Source organism: Gobio gobio (genome assembly GCF_949357685.1).
Source record: "Gobio gobio genome assembly, chromosome: 2".
Classification (NCBI taxonomy): domain Eukaryota; kingdom Metazoa; phylum Chordata; class Actinopteri; order Cypriniformes; family Gobionidae; genus Gobio; species Gobio gobio.
Window position 1 is genome coordinate 31,527,363 of NC_137098.1, and position 23,087 is coordinate 31,550,449.

General features: G+C 38.4%; 1 protein-coding gene across 9 annotated transcripts in view; it reads right to left on the minus strand.

The window, feature by feature from the left end:
- tcf12 (transcription factor 12) overlaps positions 1 to 23,087 on the minus strand; it is a 126,197-nt gene that overhangs the window by 75,272 nt on the left and 27,838 nt on the right. For 6 of the 9 annotated variants that reach the window (XM_079811220.1, XM_079811223.1, XM_079811221.1 and 3 more), the window contains 2 exons: positions 17,082 to 17,155; positions 4,903 to 5,005 (listed from right to left, as the gene is read on the minus strand). In XM_079811220.1, the coding sequence (XP_079667346.1) occupies positions 4,903 to 5,005; positions 17,082 to 17,155 (177 nt within the window). The remainder of the gene's footprint in view (positions 1 to 4,902; positions 5,006 to 17,081; positions 17,156 to 23,087) is intronic. The other 3 variants (XM_079811225.1, XM_079811226.1, XM_079811224.1) reach the window with 1 other exon arrangement.

The following is a 23,087-nucleotide window of genomic DNA, read 5'->3' on the forward strand; positions in this document are numbered from 1 at the left end:
TACCGTGTTTTGTTGTTGACCGTTTCATCAAGTCTAAAGCCAGGCCAGCTCTGTCTGTGCCAACTGTTACCCATGGAGTTTGGAATGTCAACAAAGTACTAAACTAATTTGTCTTTTGTGATGGTAATCTGTTTGACCAGTAAATACTGGCTGCGCTGAAGAAGCAGGATTCTCTACGTGCATGCAGATTTCTTCTTAATCTAAAGCTGCATTAAGCCTTATTAAATATTGCTGAAAACTTCAACATAGAGTCATCATTATGCAACACGCTCCAGCCTCACTTTACAAGCGGACACACACGAACGCACACACAGACGGTGAGCTACGGTTGGCTGATCAATGTTATTTCAAATTGATTATAGGGTTAAATTGTGGTACAAATTATATTTAAGCTTTTGAAAATGGAACAGAAATAGTTTGTGTTTTGCAGAACTGAATTTATATCAGACATGGTTTGTGATTATGCATTACTCGATATCTTCAGCTGCCGCGTCAGAGGATTGTGTACAGAGGACGGTTTTAGCCGTCACAGTGTGGGTGCCACGTGCAGGCCGAGAGACGAGGAGGATGCTGGGTAAGAGGATTGGAACAGGGCGCCGGCACGTGCGCCCCAGACTGACTGACCTCTGACCTCGACTGATACAGACCCTTTCATGGGCTTTCTTCAAGCATACACACAGACACATGGGGGAATACACACCTACACATTCACTCACCCTGGTGTCTAAATGCGCCATATGTGAAAGATGATGCAACAAAGAGAAATATCTATTCATTCAAACACAAACCTCTAAGTAAAATGCACAGTAAAGGTGGATAGGAATGACATTTTGCACCTAACATTTGATTTGCAGTTCACACATAAGCTCAAATCCATTACAAACGCAACAGAACAGAGTGTGACCTTTTAAAATGGATCTCCATTATTCAGAACAAGCAGCGGTTACTCTAATTAAAATGTTATGTCAAATAAACAGTCATTACCAGCCATCTGCCTAGCACTATAAACTGTAACATGTTCATTATCATACACAATAGCTGACCCCAGGTAACCCCAAGCTGCTCTCAACATGTCATACTTCACTTAGAGAGCGCATGGAACCAGGTCAACATGCAGCCCCCACAGGCATATTTAAGACTACTACTAAATGAAGCATTCAAATTAAACTGCTTAATGGTATGATGGTTTATGAAAGCAAATCTGAGGCATTTCTTACATTAACGGCGTAGACAAACAAGGTTGCATATGCGTTGAATAGATTTTACACTTTAAATGAAGCTATGTGTCTGATTTAAAAAGCGAGATTCGAGAAGGTTTTATCAGCCCAACACAGTCTGAAAAGGTAAACAAACAAGTGCCAGCCTACGATTTCTATTTCCTTCAAGAAACTGCAGACCACTGGGATTTGTCTCGAGATAATCCACTTAGATTACCACGGCTCTGTTTTTAAACGGCACACGCAGGGAAAAAAATGGGTCACATAAACCCACAAGTAACTCATAGGCCAGGGTTCCCTCAGAAATGCCAGTCGTGTGATGGTAATGCTTAATTGCATTACATTCACATTCGAGCTCTGCCTTTTTCATTGGTGAGTAATAACCTTTCAGAGATGATTTAATGAGGTTGCTCCGGAATGGGTAATTCCATGTAAATCCCAGATATTACTGCTGAAATTCAATTTGATAAGACTCGGTCTTCTCGTCCAATCCCAGCAAGATAGCGCAGGCAATTTAGCCGTGCAATCAGATTGCCTAATTCCCTGACACATCATTGTTCCAGATCATTTCCATATTTTGCTAGTTATAGGCATAATTAGTGCTGCATCAACAGGACAGAGGAAAACCAAACATCCTCCCTACCTCCACCACCCACCCACAAACACACACACACCCGCACAGACATATACACGCAGATCAATTGGCATAGAGATAACATTTTGTTTCGGTGGGCTTCGTGCAGTAGCACCCATCCGTAAACTCGCCACCTTACATGGCAACCGGTCTCCAGGGTGATGCTACAAAGAGCCGGGGTTCAGCAGCCCATAAAGCTGTCATGTGCGTGCACATCACAATAGCGGCAGACACAGAGACCTCAGATCTAACAACATCCATCAATCACGTTCAAGGGATAAACAGCCCATTGTGCCTCTAATCGAGCCATTTCACCTGATAAATATCTAAGTAAATGATTTTTTATAATTAACAATCTTTTTTGAACGTTAATATATGTATATAAGGTACAATTTAAAAGCTAGATCACCTCAACTGTCATGAAAAATAGCCTGCACAAACAAATAAACGAATGACACCCTGCTTATTAAAAATAAAATTGTGCAGTAAAATACCTGTAGTAAACTGAATTTTAGAAGGATAGCACTATAAAGGAAAATAGTGATGCAGTAATAGATGAAAAAAAAAAAAAACTTCGCACTTCACAAAGAAAAAATAATCCACAACATCAACATGTTCCAAAATTACACAACAGAAATAACCGTGTGCAACTTTCAAAATCTGCACTGCACGTCATCTTGATGCTGAATAATGTGTATTATGCGTTGTGTCTGTGGAGTCAGCAAACAAGCAGTGAAAACAAGGGGCCAAACAAGCACAAACTCACAAACTGATACAGATGGAAAATTATTTGAAACATTTTTGGAAGCAAAAGAGGAAGTGGAGCGAGTTCAGTTCAGAGTTTCACACACCTCTTCGGAAAGAGGGGAGAGATTTGAGAGAGCCCGTGGCTGAAGGGGTTTGTGAGTGTAAAATGATCTTTGGCCCATCTGTTTGTTTCACTACCACCCCTGAAACCCCTCCTTCACTCTCTCACTCTCTCCCTTCCTTCCCTTCCCTTCCCACCCTCCTCTGCAAAAAATGCAGTGTGCCAAGGAGAAGTAAGAAGAAGCCAGTGGCTTTTCTGCTAGCTAGAAGACAGTCTTTTGTGATGAAAAACTGTACTGATGGTGAGACTTCCACCCTGAGGGAGGGTTAACTTCTGAAGACAGTCACACCGCAGGAAGATTCAGAACATATATATATTCTAATATATATATATATATATATATATATATATACATACAATTTTAATTTATATAATATATTATACAATAATATAATATTAACATATAATAATATATATAATTAATTATGTATAGTATAATATAATACGTATAATATTACATTATTATATATTAATAAATTATTGAAATTCTAATTATTGGTCGGTGTAGTTGTGTAGTCAATTCATGAACAATTTGAGTAATTAATGACTAATTAATGAATAGATTAAAAAAAGACATCTGTGTGAATCATTCTGACACATTCTGACTCATTCACTGAACGGCAAGTCATCATGATTTCCATGTCCAACTCAAACAAAAAACGTGAATATTTTATTACATAAAAAATAATATTAAATAACCTTTGTATGTATCTTTTTCAAAAAGTAATATATAAAAATAAATGTTATTCAAAAGTGACAGTAAATCCATTTAAAATGTTACAAAAGATTTCTATTTCAATTTCATCATCAAAAGAACCTTGAAAATGCATCAGGGTTTCCACAAAAATATTAAGCAGCACAACATTGACATTCTACATTGATAATAATAAGAAATTTGAGTTTCTTGAGCAGCAAATCAGCATATTAGAATTATCATGTGACACTGAAGACTGGAGTAATGATGATGAAAATTCAGCTTTACCCTCACAGGAATAAAGTACACTTTTAAATATATTAAATATACTGTATTTCTGATCAAGTGAATGCAGCTTTTGTGTCAGTAGGAAATATCAGTTTACATTTTCAAACATTCCTTTTTCCATTAATTGTAATAATCCGGGGAGGTTTTTGTATGCACAAGGAGTCTGACAACAGCCGGTATGATCCACACAGAGATCTGATCTCACCATCATCGAGTCTGTCTGTGATTACATGAAGAAACAGAAAAAACCGAGACAGACTAAACCCAGAAGAACTGTGCCATCGCCTCCAAGAAGCTTGAAGAAACCGGACTGCAAAGCTACAGTTCTGTGAAAAGTTTTAGGCACTAGTGTAAAAATGATCAAGGTCCGAATGAAATTATACCATGTGTTCCCTCTCAGTCAACGTGTTTACGCAGCCTATTCACGAAGACATCATACATCATCAAGCGTGTTCACGTATGCTGTCCAGACGGAGCGAGAATGGCAGGCAAACAGTTGTTATATGACACATGATGTAATCCAATAATGTTGTCTCTGGTTGTCTCGATTCTGGTTTGTGCGCGTTCATGTGTTTTGGAGGAGGCGTGGCTTTGGACGTGATTTGCAGGGAGGGTGGGATCATATGCTTTCAATGCTAGCAGTCTAAAGTTAGCATTTCCCAGATCACCTATTGCACCTTTAACTAAATCAAATCAATATTTGGTGTGACCACCCTTTGCATTTAAAACAACTTTGTCCAGGTAGACTTGCAGACGTTGCCACAGTTCTTCTGGATTTAGTCTGTCTCAGTTTCTTCATGTAATCACAGACAGACTCGATGATAGTGAGATCAGATCTCTGTGTGGATCATACCAGCCATTGTTAGACTCCTTGTGCATACAAAAACCTCACTGGATTATTACAATTAATGGCAAAAAGAAATTATATAGAATTATATTTCCTACTGACACACTACAGCAAAATAAATAAATAACTGGCTTAAAACCATTTTTTTAAGTGAAAATAGTAACGTGTCTAAGATTTAGCAAAGTACTACATTTCTGTATGTATATTCACAACACCATCACCCATCTCTTGCTCTTCCTGTGGTGACTGCCTTCAGAGAGAAGTGCCTGATCGGTCCACACATTGCTAAATGGATTGATGACAGAAAGACGGGTGTGAAAGAGAGACAGGGTCAGAATCGCCTTGGATACTCACCCATTATGCTGGAGCTCATGAAAGGTGTTGGGGACAATCCTTCATGGGACACTAATCGACTGTCACTCAAGTGATCAGGATAATGAGTGCTGTCTCCAAACCCCTGGGGGAAAGAGATCACAGCATTAAACACATTATTAGCTGGACCTGCTAATTGAGTGCTATGACACTCCTCTAATTACTGGGGGAAAAGAGGGGAGCACAAATGGTCAACTGTCCCCCGAAACGATCAATATTTCTCCACTCTCCTCATTAAAAAACACTTTCTTTAAAGTCTTTGATGAATTTCATTAAAAGGGCAAACAAAAGAACTGAAGAGAAGATAGCGCTTGTGCTGCGATTGTGTAATTGTAATAAAGTTAATGGGGCACAAACGACAACAAAAAAACAACTATTTGCATTTATCAACAAAATTCACGTCACATTAAAATGGTTTGTTTGATCCCATTCCCTTTAATGTTAAAACTGCCATTCTAAATAGTGATGTAACAATAATTCATGCATTATTTTGATTCGATTTCTAAGCATTAAAAACGACTGAGTGCAGTGTTTTGAAATCATTATTAAAATCAGTGTCACATCTAACACACATCTTTAGAGATGCTTCTAGAAGTTTCTAGCTCAGTTGTGAATGCCGTTGCTATGCAACATTTTGGTTTTGTGTGGCAATCTTACATTTTGTTGCCCTTCATTCATGATAACATTTCTATGTCATACATTGTTAAAAAAGGTGCTTGACTGGTAAGGATTTGTGCGCATGCAATACAGCGGTATGACGCATCAAAAATTACATAAAACTGATGAAGTGACGCGTTTACTAGAGCTCGACACAGATCATGTCTTTATGCCAAAAGCCTGCTTGTACTTAAAAAAGTAGAATAAATAAGTCAGGTTCTCTACTCGGCAGCTGAGGTCTGCCCTTTCATGACCGTTATCAGCTTTGGGGGGCTTAGGTCTAAATATCGGTCACAGTGTGGGCCTTTAAAACTCAGAGTCCCCCCCAATAAAAGATACTCTGTGACTGTGTTAATCCTGGAGCCGGTGAAAATCCGACTGGCGCTACAGTCAAATGTGTCCCCCAAACCATATTAACTCTCTCCTGAGGGGCCTACAGCTGCCGGCTGTCCATTACTATAGACTTTTCCTTCTCCGCTTTCAAAAAAAATATCGCGGACTATTACTATGAGTGTTTTTTGTGTCTGTTTTCCAAACGGATGGTGATTGAGTAATTTCAAAGGCAGTGGAGTGTTGTGTGGGGCAGAATCGATGCGGAGAGGTTCCCTATAGTGTCCCAGCAGTTTGTGTTAATAACGCTATGAACTGCCTGACTAATAGCTTCTCCCCTGAAGAGACACAGTGGGAGGGGTTGGGAGGCAAAAACAAGCCCCCGAACTGCACTGTGCTCCCCAGCAATTTGGTAAGCATGATTTAGTAAGCTTTCCGACTAAAGGATAGTGCACAGATGCAGGCACAAATACAATTAAAAAAACAAAAATTCTGTCATCAGTTGCTCGCTCTGATGTCGTTCCAAACCCATAAGACTTTAATTTATCTTCTGAACACAAATGAAGATATTTTTAATGAAACCTGAAAGATTTCTGAATATAATCCATACAATCGAGCAGTTTAATCCAAGTAGAGGTGGGGAATACGACCAAAATCTTATTTCATTTTCTAAATTATTTTCACATTTTTATTTCAGATATATTATGATATACAGTAGTCATTACTGTTATTTTATTTTTGTTATTAAAATAATAACAAAGAAGCAAATTACAAATAATAGGACTAATACAATAGACAAAGATAAAAAAAAAAATTAAACTAAGCTTTTCAGGTACAATAGGTGTATTTAATTTAGTCATTAATACAAGGGATGTTAATTTATTTCTTTGTCCCCCAACCGACAACCGCAGCTTGTTAACGGATCACTAACCGTTAACTGACAAGATTATGTTAAATTAGAACTAAATCAATTTAGAATGAATAAGTGTCTGTGACCCATTAAAATAACAAAATCTGTTTTCCAGGGGTTTTGTTGTACACGTGCAAATAGCAGCATAAACAACAGAGCATGAAGATTCACACATCGTCACAATGCAGAGAAAAAATTATAATATATATGTATATATATATATGGTAAATGGACTGCATTTATATAGCGCTTTTAACAGACCTATGGCCATCCATAGCGCTTTACATTTGCCTCACATTCACCCATTCATACACTCATTCATACACCGACGGCGGTGTCAGCCATTCAAGGCGCCATCCAGCTCGTCGGGAGCAGCTGGGGTTAGGTGTCTTGCTCATGGACACCTCGACAATTGGTCAGGTGGAACCGGGGATCGAACCACCAACCTTCCAGTTTGTAGACAACCTACATGAACCACTGAGCCACTGCCGCCCGCAAGTATATATATATATAAAATGAATAAATATGTGAAATACATTTCAATTAAATAATTAAAAGATTAACAAAACAAAAGAAAAAAACTGCGACAAGTAGTCGCCTATATGTCGAGTTTCGGTTCATTTTTGTGACGCGCACCAAAAACAAGTTCATGGAAAGGAAACTTTTATTTTTCATTATTGTTCTGAATACCGTTAAATTGAAAGGATTTATTATGGAGTGAGGGGAACAAAAATAACTTATAGCTATGTTTATAGTACTTATAATATTTGTAAACATTTTGCTTTATTTACCAGTATTACCGGTATTTTATATTAATGCAATAATACAATGCAACTTATACATAAATTATCTTTTTATACATTTTATATGTATAGCATATTTTTTAACCAGGCAGCAAGCATTTGAAATAATTCTTTTTTTAAACCATTTAACCGATAGTATTAATAGGTCAAAATTCTTACTGTACTTGCAAGCACCACATTAACACATTAACATCATGCATTTTATTTTCTCATTTATGCATGTTTCTTTTTCACTCTGTGTCAATAACTTCAAATAGTACTGTGCTATGTGGAAATATTTATATTTTAGCAAAATCTCTAACCATAGACCCTTTATATCATTGTCAATATATTTCCATCCACCATTCCACCCATCCCTATATCCAAGTCTTGTTTTATATCATGAACGGATTTAATTTAGTCTTTTATTCACATATAAGCATGATGATCAAAGTTCATACATAGAGCACATCAAATGTGGTAAACACAGAAGCTCAACTGTACTTGCTTATTGAGAACAAACCTGTGTTTGTAGGTTTGGAATGATATAAGGGTGAGTCAATTCTTGGGTGAACTATTCGTTTTACCTCTTTATCATCCATATTTTCCTTCCTGGCCTTTTGTGGCAGCCCAGTGGCAGCTGCCAGAGAGTCGGAAAAGGACAGTGGATGAGAAGATGAGACGTAGAGGAGATCGGTGGGAGCATTAGATCATCAATCACTGCTGCCTTGTGATCTCTGAATGCACGGCTTGTTGTGCACCCTCTCGCTGTCACCGGCGAATGGTTAGCCTGTTCTAAATAACTACCACGTTGCAAACCAGCACTCCGTTCAAGGAAAAATATCTCAGATGCTCCTTCGCATCCCAGGTGAATGCCCTGGTGCCTATTTAAGGCGTTGGGGATGGGTGATAGTGGCATGATGGACGGGAGCGAGGCATTACGGGACAGCGGGGTGCGCAGCAGAGGTGGTGCATGCGGGTTGGGCTGTCAGATGGGAGGCCTGAAGCCACGGCTGCCCAGGATGTGATGCCTGGCTGTGGGCCAAGGTCAGCTAGCCGGGGCTCCAGTCTGTTCACAGTCCACTAATCACACGCGTACAGAGAGGGAGAAGGAGAGAGAGAGTCACTCTAGTGGAAAAGAGCCTGCTTAAAATGGTTCACACTTTTCGTGCGAGAGAACAAGGGAAACGTTAGTTGATAGGATTCTATGTTCTTTGCAGGTAACACAGAAATACAGAAAAGCCGTAGCCTCTATTTAGTTATCTGATAGGAGATCTAAGTGCAGCAAGACTGTGAAAAAGTAATGTGACGGATGAAGACGCAGATTAAATCTTTAGCAGGCACTTCACAGAAACCGGCTGCAGATCTGTGGAAGCTCTTGTGGCTTTTTAAGGGTAAACCACAAAAGACTGTGCTATAGATTCTCAGGATAAGTTCAAACCTCAGACATTAGCTTTCTACCTTTGTTGTTGGCCATGAGCAATGGACACTGCTGCGATTCAATTAATATCAAGAAGTAAGTCTGGACAGTAACTTTTGAGTGTTACAGCTGGAATACATTACTCAACTTTTAAAAGCTGTTCCAATTTTAAATGCAAATCATCATACACTTGTCAACTTTGTAAATGGTTACAGAACAACTTAGGCCCTGTTTACACTAGTGCATTTTCATTTCATTTCATTCCTCGTCCATACTGGCAAGACAATCTCCGTCCACACTACATGACCGAAAACGCATGTCACATGACCATTCATGCACACTGGGCATGCGGGTACAAGTGTAAGAAGTTGCCAATTGCTCTAATAATAGCTTGCATCTTGCACATGTAGGCAGCTGCAGTATTATAAATGCAGAGTTTAACTGCACAATGACTGCTAAAAAGCTTGGAGTTCTGACTCCATGTTATTGTTTACACGGCGGTCGAGGCTGGTCTTTTACAAAGCCGTTGAGAGACAGCTCTGGTCTGTTATTGTCGTTGTTTTTAAAACTCTGTTTTGGTCCGTTTACACTGAAACGCAACCCCAGAGTTTTCAAACTAAAATGGGGTCTGCAACATTTCCAAAATCTCAGTTTTCGAGGGTTGAAAACTCAGGAGTAGTGTAGACGCCTAGGCTGACGTCATCATACTCAATTCTAGTCAGAATTTGAGTCTGATACTGCTCTGTTGGGCTGTGATTATGGGGCGTGTTTCAACCGAACCAGGAAAGACCTCAATTGGATAGACCTACAACCAATCAGAGCAACGGAGCGACGCATAACGTTAGTTGTCAAATGTCAACAGAACTCAACTGCACTGTGTTGCTAAGTCCGCGGGTTTTTCCATGTCCGCATGATATACAGACCCAGGAATGCGAATTTTAGCAGGCAGCCATGCCAAAATAACACATATTTTACCCCCCAAATGCCAATTGGGCGGGTTTTGTTGTAAAAACTTGGCAACCCTGTCTGCACGCACATTGGAATAAGTTAGAAGAAAAAGATGAGTGTAAACGATCTTTGCCAGTGTTGTAAAAAAAGAATTTAAGGATACACAGAGTACTAACCAACACGATCATCATTTCTGAGAGAAATATTAGGATTAGAAGAAATTCAACCCAAGTGCCTTTGATGACGTTGATGATTACGTTACTGTTTATCATCTGTCCATCATCGTCTAACGCCCGCCCTGACAATTTCATTGGTCCGAACAGTTTCTGTTCGGGCATAATTACTTCTCTACGGATCAAGTCCAGACCGAAGTGCCCGTGTTAAAATGTTGTGGGCAGGGCTAAGTTTGGCTGGCATCCAGGCTAGTAGACGCCAGGAGTAAAGGCTGATTTATACTTCTGCGTCGAACCTACGCCATAGGCTGTGTGTAGCACGAGTAGCCTACGATGTACCCTGAGGTGCACCTCTCCAAAAATGTAACAACGCATCAATTCTACGTGGACTGCAAGCGCTATGATTGGTCTGCTAGAACCCCTCCCTCGGGTCAAAAAAAAATCTGCGTAGGAGTGTGTGTTTCTAGAAATGGGACGATAGTTTCATCCTTACATCTGCTATATAACACAATATGTTGTAGTAAGAGATTCTTTATGTTAGTGAATAAATACATAGATCCGCTGTGAGTGTGTGTGAGCTCTTAGCCAGAGCTTCTATTCCACCATTGTATAGTTTTTTTTTCCTTCTCATTAAAACCAAAGATGTTAATCAGTGATTGTATATCAAGAGCAGGGACACATTTGGGAGCATTTTGTTTTGTGATTTAAACGGAACGAATTGAGTCTCCACAACAGCAAGATTAAAGCGCTCGTCTGTGCACGAGGAGCCACCTCTACTGAAAACAGCGGCCACGAACACTCTGCATGATTTCAAAAACGCATTCCAGTGCCAAATCGCCTCTTATTTAACTCTGCTAGTCAACTAGAGATGCTTAATTTGAATTAGATACAAAAACTCAAGCTGCGAGAAAAGTCACTATCTACTTGCCGCCATTACTGCTGCTGCTACTCCGACAATGTACACAACAAGCTGCTTCTTCTTTGGCTTTTGCCTTGATACTGTGGGTTACACCATCAACATGGCCATGGACACTGACGCGGACAACGACTCAGAAGTATAAACGAAAACCGACACATAACCTACGGCGTGGAGGCTACGGCATAGGTTCGATGCAGAAGTATACAGTAAATCAGCCTTAAAGGGATAGTTCACCCAAAAATGAAAATTACCCCATGATTTACTCACCCTCAGGCCACCCTAGGTGTATATGACATCAAGCTTTATAATGAATGGCAGCCCAAAATTTGAAGCCCACAAAAGTGTATCCATCCATTATACAAGTAATCCACACGGCTCCGAGGGTTAATAAAGGCCTTCTGAAGCGAATTCATGGGTTTTTGTAAGAAATTCCATATTCAACTTATGTAAAAAAAACACAACTGGCGCAACAATGATATCAGATGCAGCGTAAAAAAGTGTAACTGGCGCGACAATGACTAGGACAGGCGCTACACTTTCTTAGTAAGTTGAAAATGGAAGGCAGCCCGCCGGAAACTAGATATTTTACTTTATAACGTGTTAAATATGGATATCTTTCTTACAAAAACCCATCAATTCCCTTCAGAAAGTCTTTATTAACCCCCCGGAGCCGTTTGGATTACTTTTATAATGGATGGATGCATATTTTGGGCTGCCATTCAATGCCATTATAAAGCTCGGAAGATCCAGGACATTTTTTTAATATTACTCTGATTGTATTCGTATGAAAGATTAATGTCATATACACATAGGATGGCTTGAGAGTGAGTAAATCATGGGGTAATTTTAATTTTTAGGTGAACTATCCTTTTAACCGTAGCAAAAGTAATGCGTTTTAAAACCGAAAACGCACTAGTGTATCCAGGGCCTTAATGACAGAGGGTCACACACTACAAGATTTGAAAGTCGTTCCGAACACAACAAATTTGTGCAGAAACATGTACTTTGTTGCTAGGAGACGTGTGACAAATTAAAACAATATGTGTTCTAAAATCGAGTCTGTGCCCCTAACATGTCCAGCCTAAAAATCTGAACAAAATTCTTGGCAAAAGTTGTTGGTGTATTCCAGGCTTTAAACTCATTAACTGTTTAACACGCAGACTTTGTGATTTTAATTCTGAACGAACTGAAGACATCTGCGTTTTTTCTTACACACTCAAAAAAATTATGGAGCAAATTACCTGCTGGTTTTCCTCTAACTCTAGGGTCCTGTGAGAAATCTAATCCTGTCCGGATAGGAACGTCTATGATTACCATATATAATTTTTTCACAATGCTTTTCCTCATTTAATTTGACCTTTGTCAAAAACCATAACTAAACAAAAATGTCTTGTTGCCTGGTGCACATTTCTTTATGCATTGTATGTGAGTAAAACAACAGTTGGTGGTCTGAATACTGCTGACATCCAATCTGATGTAAAAAGAACATTTGAAATCAATCCGGAGATGATCATGAGCAGTTCAGAATGGCCACTATATATACAGGAATGAATACTTTCCCTTAATTACACTCTAAAAAAAAGGTTCTATATGGCACCAAAAATGGTTCTTGGCTCGTAATCATAGGGGAACCTTTTTTAGTGCTATATAGCACCAATGTTGGTGCTTCAGTTGTTCTTTGACTAAGGTGCTATATAGCACCGCTAACTAAGGTGCTATATAGCACCGCTACCATATACAGAACATGTTAAGATATGGTGCTATATAGCACCAAAAGTGGTTCCTCTATGATTACGACGAAGAACAATTTTTGGTGCCATATAGAACCTTTTTTTTAGAATGTGTATATACACTACCATTCAAAGTTTTGGGGTCTGTAAGATGTAAATGTTTCTGGAATGACTGCACTTATTTGATCAAAAATGCTGTGAAAACAGTAATATTGTGATTATTGTATTATTACAATTTAACTGTTTTCTATGTGAAAATATGTTAAAATGTAATTTATTCCGGTGATGTCAAAGCTGAATTTTCAGCACCATTACTCCAGTATCAGTATTTTCAGTGTCACATGATCCATCAGAAATCATTCTAATTTGCTGATTTGCTGCTCAAGAAACATTTCTTATTATTATCAATGATCAAAATGTTTGGATGAAACCATGATATAAATTGTTTAATATAATCTTGTGGTGTACATAATGAATATCACACATTTAGTGTTGTTTATTTTCTGACAGGTTTTGTGATGCATGTACATGATCAAATAACAGATGAACTCTGATGTAATAATGTTGACCTAATCCTAGTCTGAATTGTGCCAAACTGTAGTTTAGAGGAAACCTCAGCATTCTCTGGCCTAAAATGTGCCATGCAGCATTGGACACGGATCCATCACTATAAGGGGTAAAGTTATGGCCATTTGCGCAAATAAGTGCAGCACATTTTCTTTGCTGAAGGCACTGGCTTGGAAATTATGATGATTATATTGTAGGTTAAATGCTTGGGAAATGACAAACACTTATGTTAATTTCTCTTTGGAAACCCAAGCACTCAAACACACATAGTATTTTAGTATAGTTAAACACTTGTGTTTATCTGATGTGTGAGTGTGTGTGTGTGTGTGTGTGTGTGTGTGTATGGAGGTGCAAACAGCTGTCTGCTGATCCCATCCCCAGCAATGTCACAATCACTAATTTCCATTCACCTAGAGCAAAGATATCTCATGCGTCTCCGTCTTATAATTCAAATCAGGCCATGGGCGCAGTCATCGCCTACAGAAGTGCTGAGGGGAAGGGCATCGGAAATAAACAAGACAATGTGGTGTGAGAGCCTCTGACATTTGACTGATTTCTGATAGGAAGTGACAGGAGATTGACATGAAATGAAATTCATACAGGGCACCCTGAACACACCACCGTGGAAAAGACAAACAAACAAATAGGAAGCGAGAGATCTTCACACTCTGCACTGGGGTTGCACCGCAAAATAAAAATCACAACCATGGCTGATTTTTCTTTTCCTTCTTATTTTGATGAGGTGAATTTCATTTGCATGCATGAAAATCAATCTGAGCTTATGGTATGTCTAAAATGCATCAACGCTTCCTGCACCAACAGTGTTCTGCCACACAAGCCAAGAATGGAAAAACTTCAACCATTTGTTATTTGTCATGAATACTACTAATACAATCATAATCATAATGTCAAATAGGCTGCATGTGCACTTTCATCTGTCTCTTCTAACAAACCGAATAAACAAATTCATTTCCTTTTTTGATTTTGCAGGAGAAAAATATATTTTCTGTGGTGTGTCCTTTGAGTGGAGCATCTGCTCGGTAACGCTTCTCAATAGTCAATAAGAAAAAATTGAGACAATTTACAGAATGTCACAAAGGAAATGGGAAGGAAAAACAAGAACTTGGTTATGAGTGAATTTCTTTCAATTTGGGCATCTCTCTGGCAACTTTCTGTTTTAAAAAAAACTGCTGTTGACTAGGGTTGGGCGATATGGCGATAATTTTTCATATCAGTCGATATCGATAAAAGTCACATTTTTAGTTCGAAGTTTAAAGTTTAAAGGCAGATTTTTGCTCCTGAGTGAAAGTTGTAGAAACTAGACAGTTAATTGTGGTTTTAGTTTTTGTTGTCAGAACATTTTGCCAAACAAGGGAACATTTCACAAATCTGAAGTAGAATATCAAAAGATTTTTTCTACATCAAAACATGCACAAGTAAACTTAAAGGCCCACTGAAGTGCTTTGAAACACGCAGCATTATTCAATGTGTTGACGTAATTTCCCCTGAAACGGGTCAAGCTGTTAGCAGCTCCTCCCCTTTTTTGAAACAGCCAATAGCGTTTCGTTAATATCACAGTTTGACTAGAGCCTTTCTGTTTGGCAAAGCCAGTTTCCTCCTATTAATCTCTAACCGTTTATCATCATAATCTCCTCCATATCACTTTGAAAGACAGAATTTAAATGGGTCCGATATGTTTTGTTGTATGCACCGACTCGCGCATATGATCTGCGCTGCGCTCTCGTGTCTCTAGTCAACGGCTCTGCTCTAGACTATGTGTGTGCGCTGCGGCGGTGCGCATTAAAGTAACGTGAAACCACACTTCATTCGCTTCAACTGTAAGCATATTTACACTGTCTGAATCGTTTCCTATCGCATGTATAGTGCGCTATGTGCCATTCACCATGTAGAAAATAGTAAATGTGTGAACAGCTGACTGATTTCAGCCGCTGCTTCAGCGTCTATTTATAGTGTAGGGGGGCGGGCGCTTCAGATGCTAGAGAGCATTTGATTGGACAGAAGATTTGATGAGAAGGTGAAGTCTGCCATGATTTTAACGGAAGTGAGAGACTTTAACTTTTGAATGCTTATATCTCCTAAATGCAAATTTTGTCATTGTTTTGGAAAACACCAGCTTATTGATAACCGTAAGGCTAACATAATCAGGTCTTTAAGGGCCTTTAAGTAAAATGCCTTTTTTCCTTAACAAAATAAATATCTTAACAGAAAAAAATATTTCTTATATTGTTTTAAATTCTTAAACAGGTTCGTGTTGCCTGACTTTGATGACACGTATCTTCAGCACAGGTAGCCATATATATTGATAAAATTACATGTTATGTCTCTTAGAAATGCACATTTGACAGTAGCTTGAGTTGACAGTTGTTGACAACCTCATTTTGATTGGACAACCTCATTCTTATTGTAAAATGTAAATATTCTGAGTCAGGACTATACTTTTATTAAAATTAACCATTTACATTTAGATCATTATCTCTTTCCCAGTCAAACACGGAATTTTCCGCTATTTGTTAGAAAAAGCTTCCACGGCACACAGAATTTTCTGGGTTTCCTGTGTTTTCACTGTTATACACTAGGGGGCGCTATTACGCATCTTCTGAATAAGTTCAGAATCTCCTGATTTAAACACAGGAAAAGAAATCGCTTGTTTGAAAAAACAAGCGATCGTATGTGAGCAGATCATCAACATTAAACATCATATAAATCAAAACTGCCTAATGTTACTGAATGAAATGTCGACCTAGAACGAGCTATAGCGTTACTACAGTAAATCTATGGTAAATTACTGTGATTAGCGCGGTTTCATCTGGCTTTAAGCTGTTTAAATCACTAAGACATTTGTGTTCTTTGCTGAGTTCAAGCACTTCTCACTGGATCTCACAGTGCTGTTTAGTAGTCACATAATCGAGACCGATCATTTGATGTCGTGAGCCAAGTTGATAAATGGTCCGTGTGGTGCGGAACAAACGAGTAGCGCTATTTCGTTCCGCTTTTGGTGTGTAAACATTATATTGAACATTTATTTAACTTGTGTTATAATTTTATCGAGGGAATTTATATCGCGATAATTAACGTTATCCCCCAGCCCTACTGTTGACTATTAAATAAAGTCATCAGTGTCCTCATCACTGTTATTGTGAAATATATGGTAAAAATAAAAATCAATTTAATATGACAATACATGTAGTTTTATTTTAAAATTAATATATAAGTATGAATTACCTTATAATTTATGGTGAAAATACATTGTTCAAAAGCACTTTATGGTATCTTGCGAAGGACTTGTTAAGTAAAAACACAAGTTACCTTAAAATCTACAGTGAACATTTTTTCCAGAAGCCCCTGCGTGAAACATCCTCACATTTGATTATATTTTATTTAAACCGTTATGTTTCTTATCAGTTATCAACTGCACATGTAAAGTGAGCAAATATACCAACATAATCATAGAGAAGTGATGTCTTTCTAAATTTATTTAGGAGGAAATGGACTCATCTCTCAATAGTGATTTTATGGTAATAGAGAACCTGTAAGCAAATCAGATGCTAATGCTTCATTTTGTTGAGGACAGATAACTCTGAACTGGACAAATGGAAATGCACCGTAGTGGTGTCATCGCAATAACTGTCGTGTGTGTGTATGTGTGTGTGTGTGTATGTGGCGAGTGAGTTGAGGTGAGCGAGGCGAGGCAAGACCGGTCTTACCCTAGAGGACTCAAAGGACGGGCTGGACTGGCCACCTGAGGCCCATGATGCTTGGCTTGTCCTCTCATCCATACCTGTCCAAAACACAGATTCACAACTCCATCAATGCCCACCCAATACAACCTTAACACAGCGACAACCACAGACATAGAGTACAATAAAGAAGATTGTTCATCAGGTTGCTTTAAATTAAATAAAAATAAATGATTTTTGTATTATTATTTGGGCTGTTGATTTAGCATTAATTTAGTATATTATATAAAAAAATAATGCAATAAGAACTAAATCAATCATGTATGATCCACGTCTGTGTGAACGGAATTATATATAGTTGGAAACGCATATAAACGGTGGGCTGGGAGGGGGGTGATGTGGCTGTCACTTTAGTTAATAAATGGAGAGTTTCTAAGGTATTTTTAGAAAGAAAAACATGCCTCAAAAATTGCACTCCAAATAAGCTTTTCTGCCAAACAATTTGACAAAAGAAGCTAAAAGTACACTACTAGAAAACGTTGATAAATTAAATAAATTAAAAAATAGCAACAGAAGAAATTCATACAGGTTTGGAACAACTTGAGGGTGAGTATTTGGGGGGGTCAGTATTTCCTGTCATCATTCCCTGCTGGACTTATGAAAATGCTTTCCGGGGCCAACGGTTGACACTACAGCACACGTGAGGAGTGGAAATGTTGAGCTCATGGCGAGTGGTCGTGTCCAGCATGGCTCTCTTGGCAGGACTATAGAAAGAGTGCAGCGGAGCTGTTAATCCGCTACACTTCCATTCAAACGCTGCACTTTACAAGCCGGCCATGGCGCGTCATTTATTTTGCTTCGCATAAATCACTTTCAAAAATGCATGGCTCCCTTTCCCGTGCTGACGAGCCTGTGCCGGTGCAGCCGGGCCGCTCGGAGTTGTCAGTGATGTATTGCCGAAGCTCATCAAAATAGCTGAGCGCTGAAAGTTTGATAAACCTCATATTTTACAATGCCTCACGTTCCAAAAGACAGCCACAGAAAACACAGAAACGAATAAATAAATAAAAACGTAAAGTTGACGCAATTGACTTGATTCAACATCTGGTACGTGATGAACAAAAACAATATCTGGCTTTGAAAATTACATTTCGCTGAGGCTGCTGGGTAAAGATATATGATTGCTGGCTTCTTCAGGCTGTTTGAGCCAATATTGTTGTGCAGGTAACAACATTCCGCTCTTCAGTCTCATGTATGAGCCTCAAAATTGCAGAGGAAGAAAACATCAATATCTCTCCACACTATTGATAATCCATGTTTGTCATTTCAACAATTCTTTTTTATCTGATTCCAGCCCCATTATAACAAGCAACATGGATCAAATGCGAGTAAACAATCGGGGGGGAATTATGGAGGTCTTAAACACTAACCCTGAGCAGAGGGTTAAAAAAAGCATATCAAATAAATATGGCGTTATTTTCATAAAAAAGTTGACCATATGCAAAACTGTAAGTGATCCTTGTACTGCATGGCTGAGCATGATATAAACGGAAATCACTATCAACTGAACATTTGCATACAGTGAACAAACTGTTTACACAGAGAGAGAAAGTTTGATTGCTGTGTATTTATCTATTTATATATCCATACATGCATACTTCTCTTTCTTTCGTATCCATTCATTCCATTTTACATCCATCCATTTTTTATTTTCCATCCATCCGTAATTTCTTTTTTCTTTTTTATCATCCGATTTCTTTACTTCCATCTATCATTTAATTTTCCTACCATCCCCAATTATTTCTCTTTCTTTGTTTCATTTCATACATCCTTCTTTTTCCATCATCAATCCATCCATCTATCCTTCTTTCTTACTATAGCCATCCTTTTGTCCGTCCATCCATCTTTTATCTCTTTCCTTACATCCTCCATTCATGCATTACTCTACCTTTCTTTTAATTTATCCACTCATCTTACTTTTTTATATCCATCCTTCCTTATTTATATCATCTATCTTTATTTCTTTCTTTCAATCTATCCATCATTCCTTCTCTCTTTCATTTCTCTGTTTGAATGCATCCAACTAAAATTTTTTCTATTAATCCGCCCATTAGGGCTGGTCCGAATACCATTTATTTGAGCTTCGAAGCTTCGGTAGTAATCAACACCGAATATTCGGAGCATATTCTTCTCTCTAATAAAGGCAGGAATCTCAAGAAGCGGTGTGCCTCTACGGAGACTGCACTAGTGATACAAAACACACAGGTCTGATACGTCCCACTAACAAGCTCCTATATTTCGCAGTAGATTAATTTAGATTGATAATAACGGGTAATAGGCTTGCTGCGATAGTCGGTGTTAGCGTTCAGGCATAACACCGGTAACATCATTTGCCCACCGTGGCTCCGCCCCCACCGTCGTTTTTATATTTTATAGTAGTAAATATAATTTAGTTCAGTTAGAGAACAGATTAATTACAAATAAAAACTGAACGTGCTGCATAAGCCGAACGACGTAAGTCTCAGCACAGACCAGCAGCAGGAGTCAGATTTCATTCATCACGAGAGCGAGGAGCTGAATGACAAGATGGTCGCGGAAGATTTGATTTCAATACGAAATGTAAAAGCGCCTATTTAAGGGAGTTTGTCATTGTACTGTTTTGTTGTTTTTTGTTTTTCATTAAGAATATTAGCGCCTCTGAATTGGCGGTAATTCTAAACCAAAACTAAAATGCGCACAGCCAACCTGTCATTTGCTCACGGCCGCACAGTGCACAAGCACTGTAATGTGATGGTGAGGGAAACATTTCTCACCGTCACATCCCTAACGTGTAAAAGGCTAATATATTTTGATTCTATTATTCTATTTTCCACAATGTAAAACCAACGCAGCCTAACCCAATATTGTATTTCGCCAGATTTTATAGTGTAAACATATTCAAGCGCGAATGAAAAACGTTTCGAGGGGGTTGCTGGGTTTGTGAAAAAACAATCAAAAAATGATCCCAAAATTGAAAATCGAATATCAACCCACCGCACGAATATTCTGGTCTAGCCCTACCATTCCACCATCCATCTATCCTTTATTCTTCCTTTCCACTCATCAATCCTTCTATCTTCACATTTGTTTCATCCATCCATCCATCTTTTTTAATATCCACCATTCATTATTTCTATCATCCATTCATCTCTTTTAATTCTATATATATTCTTCCTTATTTCATTCTTTTACTTTCTTTCAATTCACCCATCCTTCTTTCTCTTTATATCATCAGTCTTCTTTTTCTTTCCCTTTCTTCCAATGCTTTTTCCATCATCTATCTTTCTATCTGTCCTTCTTTCTTTCTCTTTCTATCAATGTCTCCATCCAATATATCTTATACACAATTTCTGCCCTCGCATGATTTAAAAAGGCGCATAAATAGCTTCAAGTTAAAAAAAGCAGAGAGAGAGAGAGAGAGTTCCTCTTTTTCCCTAACACAAGGTCTAAACACAAAATCAGTATGTGTGTGTGTGTGGTCTGATCTAATGCCAGAGACTGTGTACAGACCAGAGTAGTGTGTGTAGCAGAGCAGGTCAGTCACCACAGGGGCCTTTTAAACTCAGACAGGGGTGTTTCTCTCCTTAAACACAACCCGTAAAAAAATAGGACTGTACTTCAATAAAATAGCATGTTTCTGGATAATGTTTTGTAATATAAAGGAAAATATTACTGACTAAATATATGGGGTAAACAGAGTCCTATTTTAGTGCACATGTTGAAACTTAAAATCAGAAGAAAAAAAAAAGATTACATAAATGGGAAACAAGAGCAAACATTAGATTATAAGGCAGATATGAGGCAGGGAGGTATAATTCATTCAGTTTCGTAGCTGGAATGTGTAAAAGGGGAGACATGTGTTTAGTATTTGCAACAGAGGAAATTACCTCATAGGGAAGTTCCTCTCTGAGGACCATTGAGGAATTTCGTATATATATTTACAACTATCCATCAGTTTTATTCCTGCAAAAAATGATCAAATCAGCAGGTCTAATATAAATCTTAAACAAACAAATAATCTTGCTCATATGAGAAGTGCTGGGTATAACTAACTATGACAGGTTTCATACAGAGAAACAGAAAGTGTGTGTGTGTGTGTGTGTGTGTGTGTGTGTGTGTGTGTGTGTGAGAAAGAAAGAGAGAGAGAGAGAGAGAGAGAGAGAGAAACAGCCTCCTCCTTTCTGTGGTTTAGTGTGTTATGAGTCAGCTGCTCAATTTAACCATCTGCCAAATCACTGAGGACCGATGTCATGAGATGTTCTACGTCAAGGTCAGTGATTGAAAAAACTTGCCATTTCCCGAACGGCTAATTTACAACTGCTCTTTTTACTTGAGCCAGTCTAGCAGTGCAGAGCTTCACCTGGCTCTATAGCTTTTCTTAACGGCCATTCATCACTTTTATACCAGTAGCCTGCCCTACAATCCATGTGTGAGTGGTTTATAAAACATACACTCTTCCCAGTCGCCGAGTGTGAAACATTACTGCTGCAGAGCCGGCGGCCAATTCACAGCAGCTCACACGACCAATACGCTCATTTATTCACAATCCCCAGTCCTCAGCTGAACATACAGTACGATTTCCTTCCTTTGAATGATTTCCTGAAGGCCAAATATTCAGATAGGCCTTTGAACAAAGTGTGTTGTGTTTGCTATCTAGTGAACATGACATTAGTGATTGTAAAATACCTACACTAGTCAAATTGGATTTTACCCTTTTTAGCTGATGCAGAACCCTTCTGTCATGGGGAGAAAAAAAAACCTATTAAGTTATACCTATTTATAGTCATGAAACGGAAGTTGTGATTTTCTTTTCTTCCCTATTGTGATGTATGTATATGAGTGAAATGGCTTCTTGAATGAGGAAAAAAAATATACATGATGACAACTATGATGTGTTTTGCTTCATTCAATGAGAAATACTGAGACAGTCTCTTCTAACTTGTTCATTCCATATGTTACGTGTAATAATAAAAATACATGCAATTGTCTTTAGCACACTAACATGTTGCTTCTAGTTATTATCTAACATAGGAACTTAAATCCATTACGTTGGTTCAACAAAACCTTATTTGTTGAAATGAACTTGTTTTAGTCTTGCTGTACGGATCTAATCTAATTGTGTGGATAGTTTTCCTTAATTAAATTCATTGAACAAACTACTTTTTGAGTACAGAATCTGCTAGAAGCTACCATCAGATCCTGCTTCATCTGGAGTCTTCAGCAGGGTACGCACTAATTGCACAAGTATAATCAAACTCCAAGTATGCTGGAGCTCTAAAATCAAGGCCTCTGACAGACTCTCAGCTCGCTTTTCCCCAGCATTGCCAGCTATACATGCATCATATAGCTCATCTTTATAATTATTTCTGAGGCGTAATTTTTTATGCTTAATTATGAAAATTAGCTCCAAAATAAATGCAAATTATGCACGCATAGGCATCCCGACCTAACTGCTGTGGATTCTGCGCTCGAGCACGATGCCAAAGAGCATTCATTTACATGCAGCTCCCGTCCAGAGAAGGATTTAAATATGGATTTAACTTGGCACTGGCTCTGCCTTGTGAGCAAATCTTTGTCTTTCCCGCTTTAGCGTCTGGCATCAGCGAGAGATTCTTCTTTAACATTGTTTTACTTCTGCATTTCCAGACTAATCAAGACTTTTTCTCTAATTTGCTTTCATGGAATTACTGGGGATTTTAGGAGTGTCTTTGTCCTGCATGTCAGCTTTAATGAGGAAAAAAAGCATGACGAAAACAGTCAGTAATGCATGGCGATGTTAATAACAAAAAGACTAGTCGAGTGGGCGGTTTTGCATCGGGGCAAAAAGCCATAGTGGCTATACAGTTGGGGAGGGAGTGCTGGTATTTACAGTAGGCTAAAGTTATACAGATACATGCAGTGATTTAAAACCCATCGGAGGCTAAACGGCCAAAATATTTGAGAAGTTTGGCATTATAATCTTAAGCATGTGCAAAAAGCATGAAGAGACATGTA